Source organism: Anomaloglossus baeobatrachus, chromosome 12 (assembly GCF_048569485.1).
Source record: "Anomaloglossus baeobatrachus isolate aAnoBae1 chromosome 12, aAnoBae1.hap1, whole genome shotgun sequence".
In the NCBI taxonomy this organism is placed as follows: domain Eukaryota; kingdom Metazoa; phylum Chordata; class Amphibia; order Anura; family Aromobatidae; genus Anomaloglossus; species Anomaloglossus baeobatrachus.
In genome coordinates, this window is record NC_134364.1 from 89,197,498 (window position 1) to 89,211,849 (window position 14,352).

General features: G+C 47.8%; 1 protein-coding gene across 1 annotated transcript in view; it reads right to left on the reverse strand.

Annotated features, from left to right (window-relative positions):
* The window catches only part of LOC142257982 (NACHT, LRR and PYD domains-containing protein 3-like), a 125,378-nt gene that overhangs the window by 58,592 nt on the left and 52,434 nt on the right, over positions 1–14,352 (reverse strand). Inside the window, exon 5 of the mRNA XM_075330326.1 lies at positions 7,593–7,658. Coding sequence (XP_075186441.1) covers positions 7,593–7,658 — 66 coding nt within the window. The remainder of the gene's footprint in view (positions 1–7,592; positions 7,659–14,352) is intronic.

The window sequence follows — 14,352 nt, forward strand, 5'->3', positions numbered from 1 at the left end:
AGTATGCAAATCACAAACATGTGGTCACATACCCGCCTACAGATCCAGACAGTGCGCGTCAGTTACTTACAATGGCTGCAGACTTGTGCATAAACGCCCCTGGACTATCGGGTCGTCACAGAGTATTGCACAATCTGCCCTCCCGTGCAGTATCCACCTCCTTCTTGGTTTTGGATCCCTAACTATATGGTGTTGCCTACATCAGCTAATCAAATCCTAGATACACCCTGCACCACATCCACCAAACACACCAGTGGACGACTTGAGTGGAATAGAGTCGCCCACCTCGGAGGTTGGAGAGGGGAGGTGAGGAGTGTCAAAAGGAGAGTGTAGTCTGAGAAGTGAAAGTGAGCGGGGCTCCTGGGAAACGATCTAGGTGGCAGACGGTGGTCTGGGCCTAGAGGAGACGGACCCCCGGTCGCAGGGGATCACGGCAAGGGGCACGGACCTGTCGAGGAGGACAGCTGGCGACCTTGCACCATCACCGGTCCGGGACTGAGGCACGAAGGGTACGTGGACCCTAGGTCGGAGAGTAGGTTCAAGCAACCCAATAATTTACCCAAGAACGGAGCCTTCAAGGTCCGTTCCCACCTGCTCCAAAATCGGGGCATTAGCGCAACGAGGGGGAAAGGACTTTCCAATCTAAAACAGTCCAGAAAATCCCAAGCGTGAGCCCTGACAGCAAGCTCCCACACTTAGCCATAGTGGGGAGCGGGACCCGGCAAGTTTCATACTACTGGGACCATCAGAGAAGTAAACTTATTGCCAGGAGGCAGGTCACGGATCACCAGGCAGCACCATTGGGGACAGGACCCGAACTAAGCTCCCCTCAGCGGCAGCGGTGTCCAGAGACTTGTTTGACCAGTTGTTGGTGTCTGCTTAATGGACTGAGTGAGTATCACAGTGACCCCCCCCTTGCATCCAACGGCATCCCCCTCAACCACCAAGTCCCGGGGTATTCTCCCTACCTGTCGAGGGTTATAACACCTGGCTGCCCCATTCCATCATCCCCGGGTACTCCCCAACTGCAGCGGTGGTACTCCTAATTACCACATACCACGGGTGGCGTCACGAACTCTATAATACCCCTTGTAAATACCCCCCTTCATTTGAGTTGTCGCACGACCTCCGGGTCCGGAGACCCTCAAGCCACTGACCCGGATCCGAGCAGCTCGGTTGCTGACACGGAGGCGGCACACCTCAAATTCCTGGTGTCACGAACAGGATTCGAGCAGGACCCACTTACCTGGGTGACGTGCGCCTTAGAAGTCGAAACTGTGAGTCAAAATTCCCGTTTCCCGCCATTTCTGCCATCTTCCGCCATCTTTTGGCGCCAAAACGCCGTCTTCTCCATCAAAAGCACGCAAAGCTGAAGCCCCGCCCTTCGTCCTGAGAGTGAGCCCGGAACCGGAAGTTCCCAGAGGGCCACAGCACCAAAGTGAGTGGTGGGCGAAAACCGAGGAGGCGTGACGGCATGTAGCAGCGGAAGAGAAGCAGGGACGCTAGGACTCTGCCATAACGTTCCTGGACCCCGCAGAAAAAAGATGGCGGCTGAGCAGAGCTGGTCACCGGCGCGTGCTGTTCCCGGGACCGCGACCTGGATCGAGGAAGAGACGGAGGAGCTTTGCAGAAGGATGCGGACGCAGTTCCTATTCATACTGGACCACTGGAGGGAAGAGATGAGGAGCCTGGTGGTGGCAGTGCGAGCCCGTGAGATCGAAATCCCACGTGAAGAGAGGGTAAGCGGTTACCCAGTCCCAGTTGATTACCCTAATCCGGCCATTGCGGCTGTGGGATCCAGAGCGCCCCCTCTCCCGGCAAGCACTCCGCCGCCAACAACCCCGTCCTCGGCGGACGCCGAGCTGCCTGCCCCCATCATGGCAGCGGAACCTTCAGCCTCCGTTTGTGAAGAATCAGCTGCAGAACCCCCGATTCTGTCACCCGACCAGATCATGACAGCGGTCACCCCGACACCATCCCGACCAGACCCGGCCGCATCACAGGGTCCGTTCTTAGAGGCGGAGCACCCGGACTCTGCAACCACGGCTGCGGAGCAGTTGGTTCCTTTATTCACAATGGTGGAGGTGGAACCTGAAGAGCTGCCGGTTCCGCCACCGCGCGGCATCCCAACGGCTATTGGGGCCGCAAGAGTACAGCTAAAGCCTATGCCAGCTAGGGAGCCGAGGTCGGACGCTGATGGCCCCTACTGGGAACGACACCAGCAGGAGCTGCAAATAGAGATGAAAGCACGAGACCGGCGACGACGGGAACTTGCCGCCCGCAAGAGAAGGAGCAGGTGAGGAGCGCTGCTTCCCGAGTCCGAGGGCCACGGTACCGTGGTCTGGTGGATCGTTTTGACCCCGTTCAGGGATGGGGGTTCATCCGGGTGGCAGGCCTCACAGCCGAGGTGTTTGTGTCCCGACGGGATGTGGCGCAGCACCTCCCCAGGGGACACCCCGAGAGAAATCTGGAGCCAGAGGATATGGTCACCTGTACTCAGCATTGTGGAGAGCGGGGCTGGTATGCCCTGGATGTGATCAAACAGGTAATAATGGAGGAAGAGTTTGTACCGGCGTCGGTTGTGCGTAGTCTCAAGGAAGCATGGCTACGGGACCCGGTCGTTTAATGTAAAAGTGTAAACTGTTAGGTATCTGTGTTTTCTTTTATTGTTTTACATAGTTTACTATTTTCCATATAGAGTAATGTTATGAAACAAAAGAGTTTTAATCAACCAAATTTAATCAATAGAGAAAGTCACCTGATTAAGAAGAAGTTAATATAGTGTGTGCACCGGGGGCATGGACCTCGTTATTATTGAGAACCTATGTTTAGTGGTTAAAATGGACTATAGCCACGGGACTGGTTGTGGCGAACACAGACTTGTGTTATTGTAAATAGTTGCACCTCCTGTGCCCACCAGAGTTGTCTTTTGCAACACCCGGGACCTTAACCTGGTCACAGACCCACGGATAGGTACGCAGCGGGTCAGGTTGTTTGGGTGGCGGGTTGATGGGATCCGGGACTGTCGCAGGAAAAGGCTGCAACGGAGCAGGTTGAGCCTCTGCTACTAACATAACCAGTAGCGTTCCATTGTTGATATGATGAACTCAAAAGTTACAGTAACGTTAAAGTATATGCTCCCCTACTGTGGGATGAAACCTGTAAATAAACAAATGTTCTTCTTTTTCTATTTTACAGTTTTGAAAAAAAAAAAACCTCAATAAAAGTCCTGGACCAGACGGGTTCCCCGCCAAATTCTACAAATCCTTCTTTGAACAATTGGCTCCCTTAATGCTTCTCTCCTTCAATTCAATTTCTGACTCTGTCCCTTTCCCGCCCCATTCCACTACGGCCCACATCTCCAAAAAGACCCCACGGCGTGTAGCAGTTTTAGACTGATCTCACTCCTTAATGTTGATTTAAAATTCTATGCAAAGCTTTCGGCAAATAGACTTGGCCCTTTACTCCCTGACCTGATACATTTGGACCAGGTCGGAATTGTCCTGGGTAGGGAGGCGAGGGAACAATACAATAAAGACCTTGAACCTGATCCAACATGCACACACAAAAAAACTCTCTTTGATGTTGCTATCTCTGGACGCTGAGAAGGCCTTCGACAGAGTCTCCTGGCAGTCGCTTTCACAAACACTGGACCATATGGGCCTGGGGCCAGTTTTTTCGTCCAGGATTATGGCCTTATATCATTCTCCGACTGCACACCTTAAAATTAATGGCACTCTGTCGAGGCCCTTCTCCATCCATAACGGGACCAGGCAGGGGTGTCCCTTGTCACCTCTGCTATCTATCCTGATCATAGAGCACTTGTTGTCGGCCATTAGGACCAACCCCGATATACAGGGAATTAGGATCGCCAATCAGGAACATAAATGTGCCGCCTTTGCCGACGATCTTCTTATTTACCTCTGTAACCCCCTCACATCACTCCCACCCCTAATGCTAGAACTAAACCGCTTTAGTAAATGGTCCAACTTTAAAATTAATTTTCATAAATCAGAGGCCCTAAATATTACTTTGCCGCAAACGACAATAAATGCAATAAAACCAAACTTCTCCTTCAGATGGCCACCCCACGGCAGTATTGGATACTTGGGCATCAATATCCCATCCGATTTGTCAAGACTCTTTCAACTAAACTATCAAAGCTTCCTGTCAAAGCTTGAGGGAGACCTGACCTTGTGGCAGAGAGGTACTCTTTCATGGTTCGGCAGGATTGGCGCCCTCAGAATGACGGCCTTGCCAAGATTGCTGTACTTGATACAGACGGTCCCGGTTTACGTTCCGGCAGCCTATCGGGCCAGGATACAGCGCTTATTTAATCAATTTGTTTGGTTAAAGAAGCGCCCCCGTCTCGGGAGTAGCGTTCTAACTAAGACCAAGAACGCAGGAGGTGTGGGGCTGCCTGACTACAGGCATTATTACATGGCGGCCGCCCATGCCAGAGTTCTAGACCTCTTACATAGCTCGAGGTCTAAGCTTTGGGTCTGCCTAGAGCAGGATCTATGCCCCTTGTCAGTGCGGACCCTGCCGTGGACATGGCCACTCCTTACCAAATATAAGATCGAAATGTCTTATAGCACTAAACAAACATTGAAAACTGTACACTCTACATCATTACGCAATCGCCTGATTCAGCCGGAAGGACCCCTTATGCCATTAACCGATAACCCAGAGTTTCTACCGGGGGCATCACCCAACAACTTCCTGGGTAGTACGAAACAGAGCCCCTTAAGACTGAACCAGGTGGCTCCTGGGGAATCCCTTGTACCACTTCTGGAGATTGTGGAAAATCGTAATTTCAGGATGCGGTTTCATTTTGAATATGCACAACTCAAACACTTCATAATCTCACAAAACATTGTCATGGCGCATCTTCCACCCCAAACTCCATTTGAAAACCTTTGCACTGGGTCCTTAGATATACGTCATGGGACATCAAAAATATATAAGATTATAACCAACGCGGCAGAGGCGTCCCTTCCTCGCTTTTGTGCGGCGTGGGAAGCAGAGCTCAACGAGACGTTCCTCGGGAACCAGTGGGCACGTTGCTTCCGACTGACCCACAAGTCCGTCGTGGCCACCAGAATGCAAGAAACCAGCTATAAAATACTGTCCGGTGGTACAGGGTCCCAGCGTCTCTTCATGCGTGGTGTCCTGAGGTGCCTGATACCTGTTGGCATTGTGGAGCACAGGGAGGCACCATGTCCCACATCTGGAGGTACTGCCCAGGCTTGGGGGTCTTTTGGAAAAAAGTACTAGCAGCCATACAGGAGGTCACAGGGATCATAGTCCCCAGCCGCCCAGAGGCAGTCCTACTATACATTTTTAATGTCTCGGAAAAGGCCTATAAAAAGTCCCTCTTGGGCCACCTTCTCCAGGCACCCAAGACAGTGGTCCCACGGCGCTGGAAAGACCCTACCCCCCCTACGATAGATGAGTGGGTAATGGAGGTGAATGTGATCCACCGCATGGAAATGCTGTTGGCCCAGTCGCGTGGACAGACGGTGGCGACAGCCACTAAATGGTTTCAATGGGAATCATTCCTCTCTGGCAAAAAGTTTCTTGAATTAATCTAACCTCCGGAAGATAGGCACCTTGGCCCCACTTACTTCAGATAATATACACCACCCTTCTAACATGTCTTAGTCCAACGGACAAAGTATCAGACCCGGCCGATGTGCTCTACTCTCCATCTCTTCCCCTCTTGCCCTGACTTATCCTTCTTTTGCTATTTTTCGTGATCATACTGCTTCTTCACCTTTACTCTTTGGCTTATTATTCTTTGTGGTTCAAACGACTATCCATGTATCATACCAATCATTTACATACTGTCATGACGTTTGCAAATGTGTTGTGTTGCATAGACTTTGGTTTCGCATTGTCAGTTATAACATGGATCCATGTTCCTTTAATGTATTCTTTAAAACTCAATAAAACTTTAAATTGAAAAAAAAAAATAAACCTCTGATGTCCTGTAGCTCGAGGACGTGCTACGTTTAACCAAGGGGGAATGTGACGACCCTGGACTATCAGGTCATCACAGGGTATTGCACAATCTGCCCTCCCGTGCAGTATCCACCTCCTTCTTGGTTTTGGGTCCCTAACTATATGGTGTTGCCTACATCAGCTTATCAAATCCTAGATACACCCTGCAGCACACCCACCAATGGACGACTTGAGTGGAATAGTCGCCTACCTGGGGGGTTGGAGAGGGGAGGTGAGGAGTGTCAAAAGGAGAGTGTAGCCTGAGATGTGACAGTGAGAGGAGGTCGGGAGCGGGGCTCCTGTGAAACGATCTAGGTGGCAGACAGTGATCTGGGCCTAGAGGAGACGGACCCCCGGTCGCAAGGGATTGTGGCAAGGGGCACGGACCTGTCGAGGAGGACAGCCGGCGGCCTTGCACCATCACCAGTCCGGGACTGTGGCTCGACGGGGTATGTGGATCCTAGGTCCGGGAGTAGCTTCAGGCAACCCGATAATTTACCCGAGGAGAACGAAGCCTTCAAGATCCGTTCCCACCCGCTCCAAAATCGGGGCATTAGCGCAACGAGGGGGATAGGACTTTCCAATCCAAAACGATCCAGAAAATCCCAAGCGTGAGCCCTGACAGCAAGCTCCCACACTTAGCTATGGTGTGGAGCGGGACCCAGCAAGTTTCATACTACCGGGACCATCAGAGAAGTAAACTTAGTGCCAGGAGGCAGGTCACGCACCACCAGGCAGCACCATTGGGGACGGGACCCGACCTAAGCTCCCCTCAGCGGCAGCAGTGTCCAGAGACTTGTTTGACCAGCTGTCGGTGTCTGCTTAATGGACTGAGTACCACAGTGACACCCCCCCCTTGCATCCAACGGCAAACCCCTCAACCACCGAGTCCCAGGGTATTCTCACTACCCGAGGAGGGTTACAACACCTGGCTGCCCCATTCCATGATTCCCGGGTACTCCCCAACTGCAGTGGTGGTACTCCTAATTACCACATACCATGGGTGGCGTCACGAACTGTATAACACCCCTTGAAAATACCACCCTTCATTTGAGTGGCCGCACGACCCCCGGGGTCCGGAGACCCTCGAGCCACTGAGAACCCGGATCTGAGCAGCTCGGCTGCTGTCACGGGGCGGCACAATAGAAATCAGTTCTTCAAACAATAGTAGTAGGGCTATATACTATTGCTGCTACATGTGGACCTTCTACAGATCATTTTAGAAACCTATTTTTTTCTTTTAAGTTTTCAAAAAATTATGCCAACATTAATGGGGTTGTCCATTACTTAGACAAACCCTTTAAGTAGATGACAGAGGGTAAATTTTAATTAATTCTGAAATGAGAGAGAACTCTCATGGGTTTGTTGTGGCCAATATTCCACCTGATATTTTATTCGTAGCCAATAAACGTTTCTTTTGTACAGCAGGTGACACTCCACCTGAGTATAAGGGTATGTGCACATGCTGCAGAAATTTATTTTTAAAATATATAGAGACTATAAACGAAATTCTCTTTAACCATCAATTTCTTTCTAACATTTGTACATACAGTATAAATACAGATATATGCACACATATACGTACGCACCTTTCAGTTCTAAGGGCAATTGATGACCTTCTTCATCCAGCAGGATTAGACGTATCAGACAGCGTCCTACAGGGCAATATAAGATCTGTTACTTTCTGATTATTTGACTTTTCTTTTTACTCACTTCTGTGCTTTATAATGTGTTCCCGCTCCATGATGTACTTTTATGTCATGGATGGAAAGAGCTTACAAAAAGGGAAATGCATATATTATATAGAGCCATTACACACAGAGGGATCTATTCCTATATATTATATAGAGTAATTATACACAGAGGGATCTATTCCTATATATTATATAGAGTCATTACACACAGAGGGATCTATTTATATATATTATATAGAGTCATTACACACAGAGGGATCTATTTATATATATTATATAGAGTAATTACACACAGAGGGATCTATTCCTATATATTATATAGAGTCATTACACACAGAGGGATCTATTTCTATATATTATACAGTCATTACACACAGAGGGATCTATTCCTATATATTATACAGAGTCATTACACACAGAGAGATCTATTCCTATATATTACATAGAGTCATTACACGCAGAGGGATCTATTTCAAGTGTTTATGTTAACGTTCATGATTATGGCTTACAGCCAATAAAGACCAACTGAAAAAATGATTTCTAACTCAGAAATGTTGGCGCCTACTGAAAAGTCTGTACAGTAAATGACTCAATCCTTGGTCGGGGCTCCTTTTGCATGAATTACTGCATCAATGCAGTGTGGCACTGCTGAGGTGTTATGGAAGCCCACGTTGCTTTGATAGCAGCCTTCAGCTCGTCTGCATTGTTGGGTCTGGTGTCTCTTCATCTTCCTCTTGACTATATCCCATATATTCTCTATGGGATTTAGGTCAGGCGAGTTTGCTGGCCAATCAAGCACAGTGATACTGTGGTTAGTAAACCAGGTATTGGTACTTTTGGCAGTGTGGAGAGGTGGCAAGCCCTGTTGGAAAATTAAATTTCCATCTCCAAAAAGCTTGTCAGCAGAAGGAAGCATGAAATGCTGTAAAATTTCCTGGTAGCCAGATGCGCTGACTTTGGTCTTGATAAAGCACAGTGGAGCTACACCAGCAGATGACATGGCTCCCCAAACCATCACTGATTGTGGAGACTTCACACTAGACCTCAGCAGCTTGGATTGTGGCCTCTCCACTCTTCCTCCAGACTCTGGGACCTCGATTTCCAAATGAAAAGCAAAATTTACTTTCATCTGAAAACAATACCTTGGACCACTGAGCAACAGTCTAGATCTTTCTCTCCTTGGCCCAGGTAAGACACTTCTAGCGTTGTCTATTAGTCATGAGGCTTAACACAAGGAAAACATTTTTTATGAGAGTTTTTTTCAAGTAAAAAACCCCAATAAACCAGCGCTGATAAGGTTTTATAATTGATGTTTTATTAAATTGCTATCCCTGTTTTAGACACAATTCAGCACAATACTGTTACGCTTCCCGGTCCCCCGGTCCCGTTCTCCGGTCCCCGTGGCCCGCTCCCCGGCGGCGTCCCCTGCTCACCACTCCGGTCCCGGCCTCCTCGTCCCCGCCTGCAGCCTCCATGCGTCCAGCTCCCCGCTCCCGGCGCTCCTCTGCGACGTGGGACTCCCAGCCGGGCGCTCCTGCTTCCTCCTCACCGCTTCCTGGACTGGCTTCTGGCACACGGGCCTCGCGCATGCGCATTAGGGCGCGCGCGCGGTCATTGACCCTTTCTTAAAGGGCCAGCACCCAGAAACAGGATATTGCATAGACAGGTACAGGGTATATAAGGTTTCTCTTTCCTGGTGGGCGGGACCTGTTCTACGTGTTTAGCAAGCTAGTGTTCAGGTCCCCGTATTGCTTTGCCCTGTGCTTTGCCTTGCATTAACCCTGTCCTGTCTCGTAGAGCCTGTCCTGCCACGCCAGTCGCTCCGAACCAAGTCCATCCCTGGACCCTGACGGTGACTTCGGCGGATGTTCCACCACCTCTGCAGCTCCGCCAGTCTCCAGTACCTGGCTCCGTTCGGTGACCCGTTCCATCGCTCAGCAGGTTCCGGATCCCGCCTGACCCTACAACTCGGCCTCGGACCCTGAGCCTCGTCACCCGGACTACCGTCCAGAACTCCGTGGGTTCAGCATCATCCACCTTTCCTGCTCCTCTACGGACTGTCCAGCTACCTATAGTGCTTCGGCTGCCGTGCATCAGGACCCTCTGGCGGGGTGACCGGCCTGGCTGCCTCCTCAGGGGACATCGGTGTACGGTCCAGTGCTTCCACCACCCGGACGTAACAAATACACACAAACCATACAACACAAAAAAAAATAAAAAAATTGATTAACATAGACAACTACCAGAAAGCTGGTTGAAAATGCCCCGGCCGGTGGCAAAATCAACGACTACAAACTAATAAATTACTAAAAACATTTCAAGGTATAGGACTTGCAATACTAGTAGGATAAAAGCTGCAACACACTTTTTCAAAGGCTCAAAATAATTGTTAATTGCTGTAGGAAAAAGTATAAATAATGATTTTAAATTGCAAGCAGTAATTTCAACAGTCCAAGTACCAGTATTATATATAAAAAAATATACTGCGCTCCAGAATTATAGTGGTAATAGGATAGAGCCGCGGCTCAACAAGGTATGTCCCAATGGGAGTTTACCTGCAGTCAAGTTCAAGAGTCAGGTTTCCATAATTTGGATAACTGCATGATACTTTCTCCTTTGGTAAATATCAGAATGTTCCTGTGCAGGGGTCCTTACTTGACGCTCCTAGACCAAACGGAGTAAGGCCAGCAGAGTACTATTCTGTGTTGGATTTTTTAACACAAGGAATGCAACAGTTGTAGCCCATGTCCTGGATACGTCTGTGTGTGGTGGCTCTTGAAGCACTGACTCCAGTAGCAGTCTGCGCCATGTGAATCACCCTCAAATTTTGAATGGCCTTTTCTTAACAATCCTATTAAGGCTGCAGTTTTCCCAGTTGCACCTTTTTCTACCACACGTTTTCCTTTCACTCAACCTTCCATTAATATGCTTGGACACAGCACTCTGTGAACAGCCAGTTTGTTTAGCAATGATCTTTTGTAGCTTACCCTCCTTGTGGAGTGTGTCAATGACTGCCTTCTGGACATCTGTCAAGTCAGCAGTCCTTCTCATGATTGTGTAGCCTACTGAACTAAACTAAGGGACCATTTTAAATGCTTAGGAAGCCTTTGCAGGTGTTCTGTGGTAATATTCTAATTTATTGAGATGTACTTGTAAGTAAAAAAAACCCATAAAATTTAAACTATATAAATTTGGTATCACATTTCTCATTCTGTTCTAAAGAATAATGTTAACACTTTATTTCTGCAATAAATGAAAACAATCACATTTTAAACGTAAAAATTAAATGATAGACTTGGTGTTTCGTTTTTCTCTATTTCTATTTGTAAAGAGTTTATAAAAATAAAAAAAGTGATATGTATTCCACGATGGAGCTACTGACAAATACAACTCATCCTTCAAAAAGAGAAAAAAACACAAACACAGTGAAAAAAGGGGCCACATCTCAGGAATGAAGAGGCAAAATAACACTAAATTCTCGAGAACGATCGCATTTACGCACAGTTAAAACAAATTCTGGCATGTGACAGCCTTTTAAAAGGGTTTTTTTACTTTTAAAAAGTAGATAACCCTATTAAGCACTTATGTACATGACACAACTATGTAGTATGAAGCTGTGAGAAGTTTGGACACTGGTGTATGCTGTTAACATACATCTGAAGGAACTTAACATGACATCTGAAGGAACATGCCACCATTTTCTGTCAGATGCAGGAGCCCCAAAAAACTAGAAATCTATTTATTAAGAATGGTGTTTTGTTCAAACCCCACGCCGGCGGCAAAAGCTAGGATGAAGGCAGCTCAAAAGATGGTTAATAGATTGACCATACAGGCAGCGGAGAGAAAGAAAATGTTCTAGACCATGCAGTCCTTTGAGAATGGAGAACGGGTCACCTATTATCAGTGATAGCTGCGGCACAGAGGGAATCAATATATATTGCACGGTTACAGTCAGTAGATGGGGCAGTTGTCACGGACAACTCGGGGATCCTAAAAGTACTAGAAACATTCTACTCTGATCTATACTCAGTCAAGGTGCACCCGGAGGCGGGGGAGGTGGATGCATTTCTAGGCGGTGCTCAGGTGACAGTCCTCTCAAGGGAATCTAGAGAGTTACTAGACGAACCATTTGACTTAGAGGAGTTGGAGCTAGCTCTGAGTGATATGGCGAATGATAAGGCGCCGGGGGTAGATGGGTTTCCGGCTGAAGTAGATAAGCAACATAGGGAGGTTTTACTGTGCTGGTGCTGCTTAAGGTATATAATTCATGTCTGGAAAGAGGAGAGCTGATGCCGTCTATGCAGGAGGCAATAATTGTGGTACTCCCTAAAGAAGGCAAAGACCCGGGTTTGCCAGCCTCTTACAGACCGATTTCACTATTGACGGTAGATGTAAAGCTCCTGGCTAAGATGCTTGCAAATAGGCTCACCAAAGTCATTACATCCCTAATACACCCAGATTAATCAGGGTTTATGCCCAACAAATCCACGGCAACTAACCTTAGGAGACTGTCCCTGAATATGCAGATACCGGCGAAAAAAAAGGAGAGGCGGGTTATTCTCTCCCTAGACGCGGCCAAAGCTTTTGACAGCGTAGAGTGGGGGTACCTATGGGCTACGATGCGATCAATGGGGTTTGGGGAAGTATATATTAGATGGGTGCAGCTGTTGTACTCTTCTCCTACGGCAAGAATTAGGGCAAATGGCAGCATGTCAGAAAGATTTTCTCTCTATAGGGGCACAAGGCAGGGGTGCCCACTGTCCCCCCTGTTGTTTGCTATCGCTATCGAACCACTGGCAGCGGTGATGCGGCGGGATCCTGGTGTAGTGGGTTACCGATATGGTAGTGTGGAGGAGAAAGTGGCCTTATATGCGGACGATTTATTATTGTTTCTGGGAGATGCAGGGAGTTCCTTGGAGGCGGTAATGAGGGTCATATCTAACTTTGGAAGGATATCAGGGCTCACGATAAATTGGGACAAATCGGCTTTGATGCCACTAGATGAAATGCCCTCCAATGTAGTGGTGACTTGTGGTCCGGTTCAGGTGGTGTCAGAGTTTAAATATCTGGGAATTATGATATCCAATAAACTGACTGAGTATGAACGTCTTAATCTCGCCCCCCTTTTACTTAAGTTCAAACAAAAGATTCTGGCCTGGTCCAAACTGTACCTTACGGTGGGGGGGAGAGTCAACTTAGCTAAAATGATACTAATGCCCCAACTGCTCTATGTGCTCCATAACGCCCCGGAGTGGCTACCACAAAATAGGTTTTATAAAATAAATAAAAATAAAATAAATCGATGGTCTACGGGGGACTTCTGTCCATGTCGGTTGGGAGCCAACAAATTGGGGCATATGCAAGGTGGGTGAAAGATTTGGGAGAAATTGGGGAGAAGAAATGGGAGTCTATTTTGCAATATGTCATCAAAATATCTCTGAGCGAGGCGAAACGGCTATCGCAATTATATGTTATATACAGAGTATATAGAACCCCCGTGTGGATGAAGAAAGTGGGAGTGAGAACAGATTCCAAATGTCCAAAATGTACTGTGGAGGAAGCAGGGATCATGCACATGTTGTGGGAATGCCCGTGTTTACAAGGGTTTTGGATCACAGTGTTAAATTTAATTCAATCAGTGATGCAAGTGGACCTACCTAGAAACCCGCTGGTGTGTGTGCTGGGCTATGTGGATGAAGTGGGGAATCCGCTGGTGTGTGTGCTGGGCTATGTGGATGAAGTGGGGAATCCGCTGGTGTGTGTGCTGGGCTATGTGGATGAACAAGAGAAACTGGCAGTGGCACGATTGTTGTATGCAGCAAGGAAACTCATTACCTTGTATTGGCTATCTGAAAAAGCACCGACACGTAAGGAATTTGTTGAAAAAGTGAATTATATTATTTATATGGAGAAAAATGTTTATATTAAAAGGGGAAGGAGAACTCCATATGAGAAGATCTGGAGCAAGTGGCTGGACTTTCCAGGATTAGCGTCATTTGATCTACTGAAAGATAGGCTATTTAGACTATAGGTAGGAAAGGAAAGATCGCAGTGGCTGAGAAATAAGGAGGGCAGGTCATTATGTGAATAAAGAGGGATGTAGAGAGTGCAGGGGGGAGACTGTCAACCGGAAGAGGGTGGGGGGGGGAGGGGGAGGGGGAGGGAGTATGTGTGAGGACTACCCTCACAATTTGTTATGTTTATGAAAGTTTTAAAATGCAATAAAAATGTATCTGATTTAAAAAAAGAATGGTGTTTTGTTGTCCAGTCTTAATTTATGGTGTTATAGAGCAAAATTCATTATGAGGCGTGCAAATGCAGCACCCTGGGATATGTTACCCCAGTGATCTGCAGGATCCTACGGCTTTCTGGAACACCCTCTGCTGACAACCCACACCTCACACACAGGTAGGGCCACATTCCCTGAAACCTGTTAACAGTGGTCAGATGTGAGAACCAATCCCTTAGCTGTTAGCCTGGGAAAGGGGTGTGGCTTGTGGGAAGCAACAGGTGTTGCTAGGCAGAGTTGGCAGAGAGGAAAAAACAACAGTTGAAGGAGTGACAGTTGAAAGAAGCCATAGAGTGAAAGGGGTGTGAGCATACCTCCCAACTTTTCAAAAAAGGAAAGAGGGACAAAGTATGCGGCGTGCCCCTA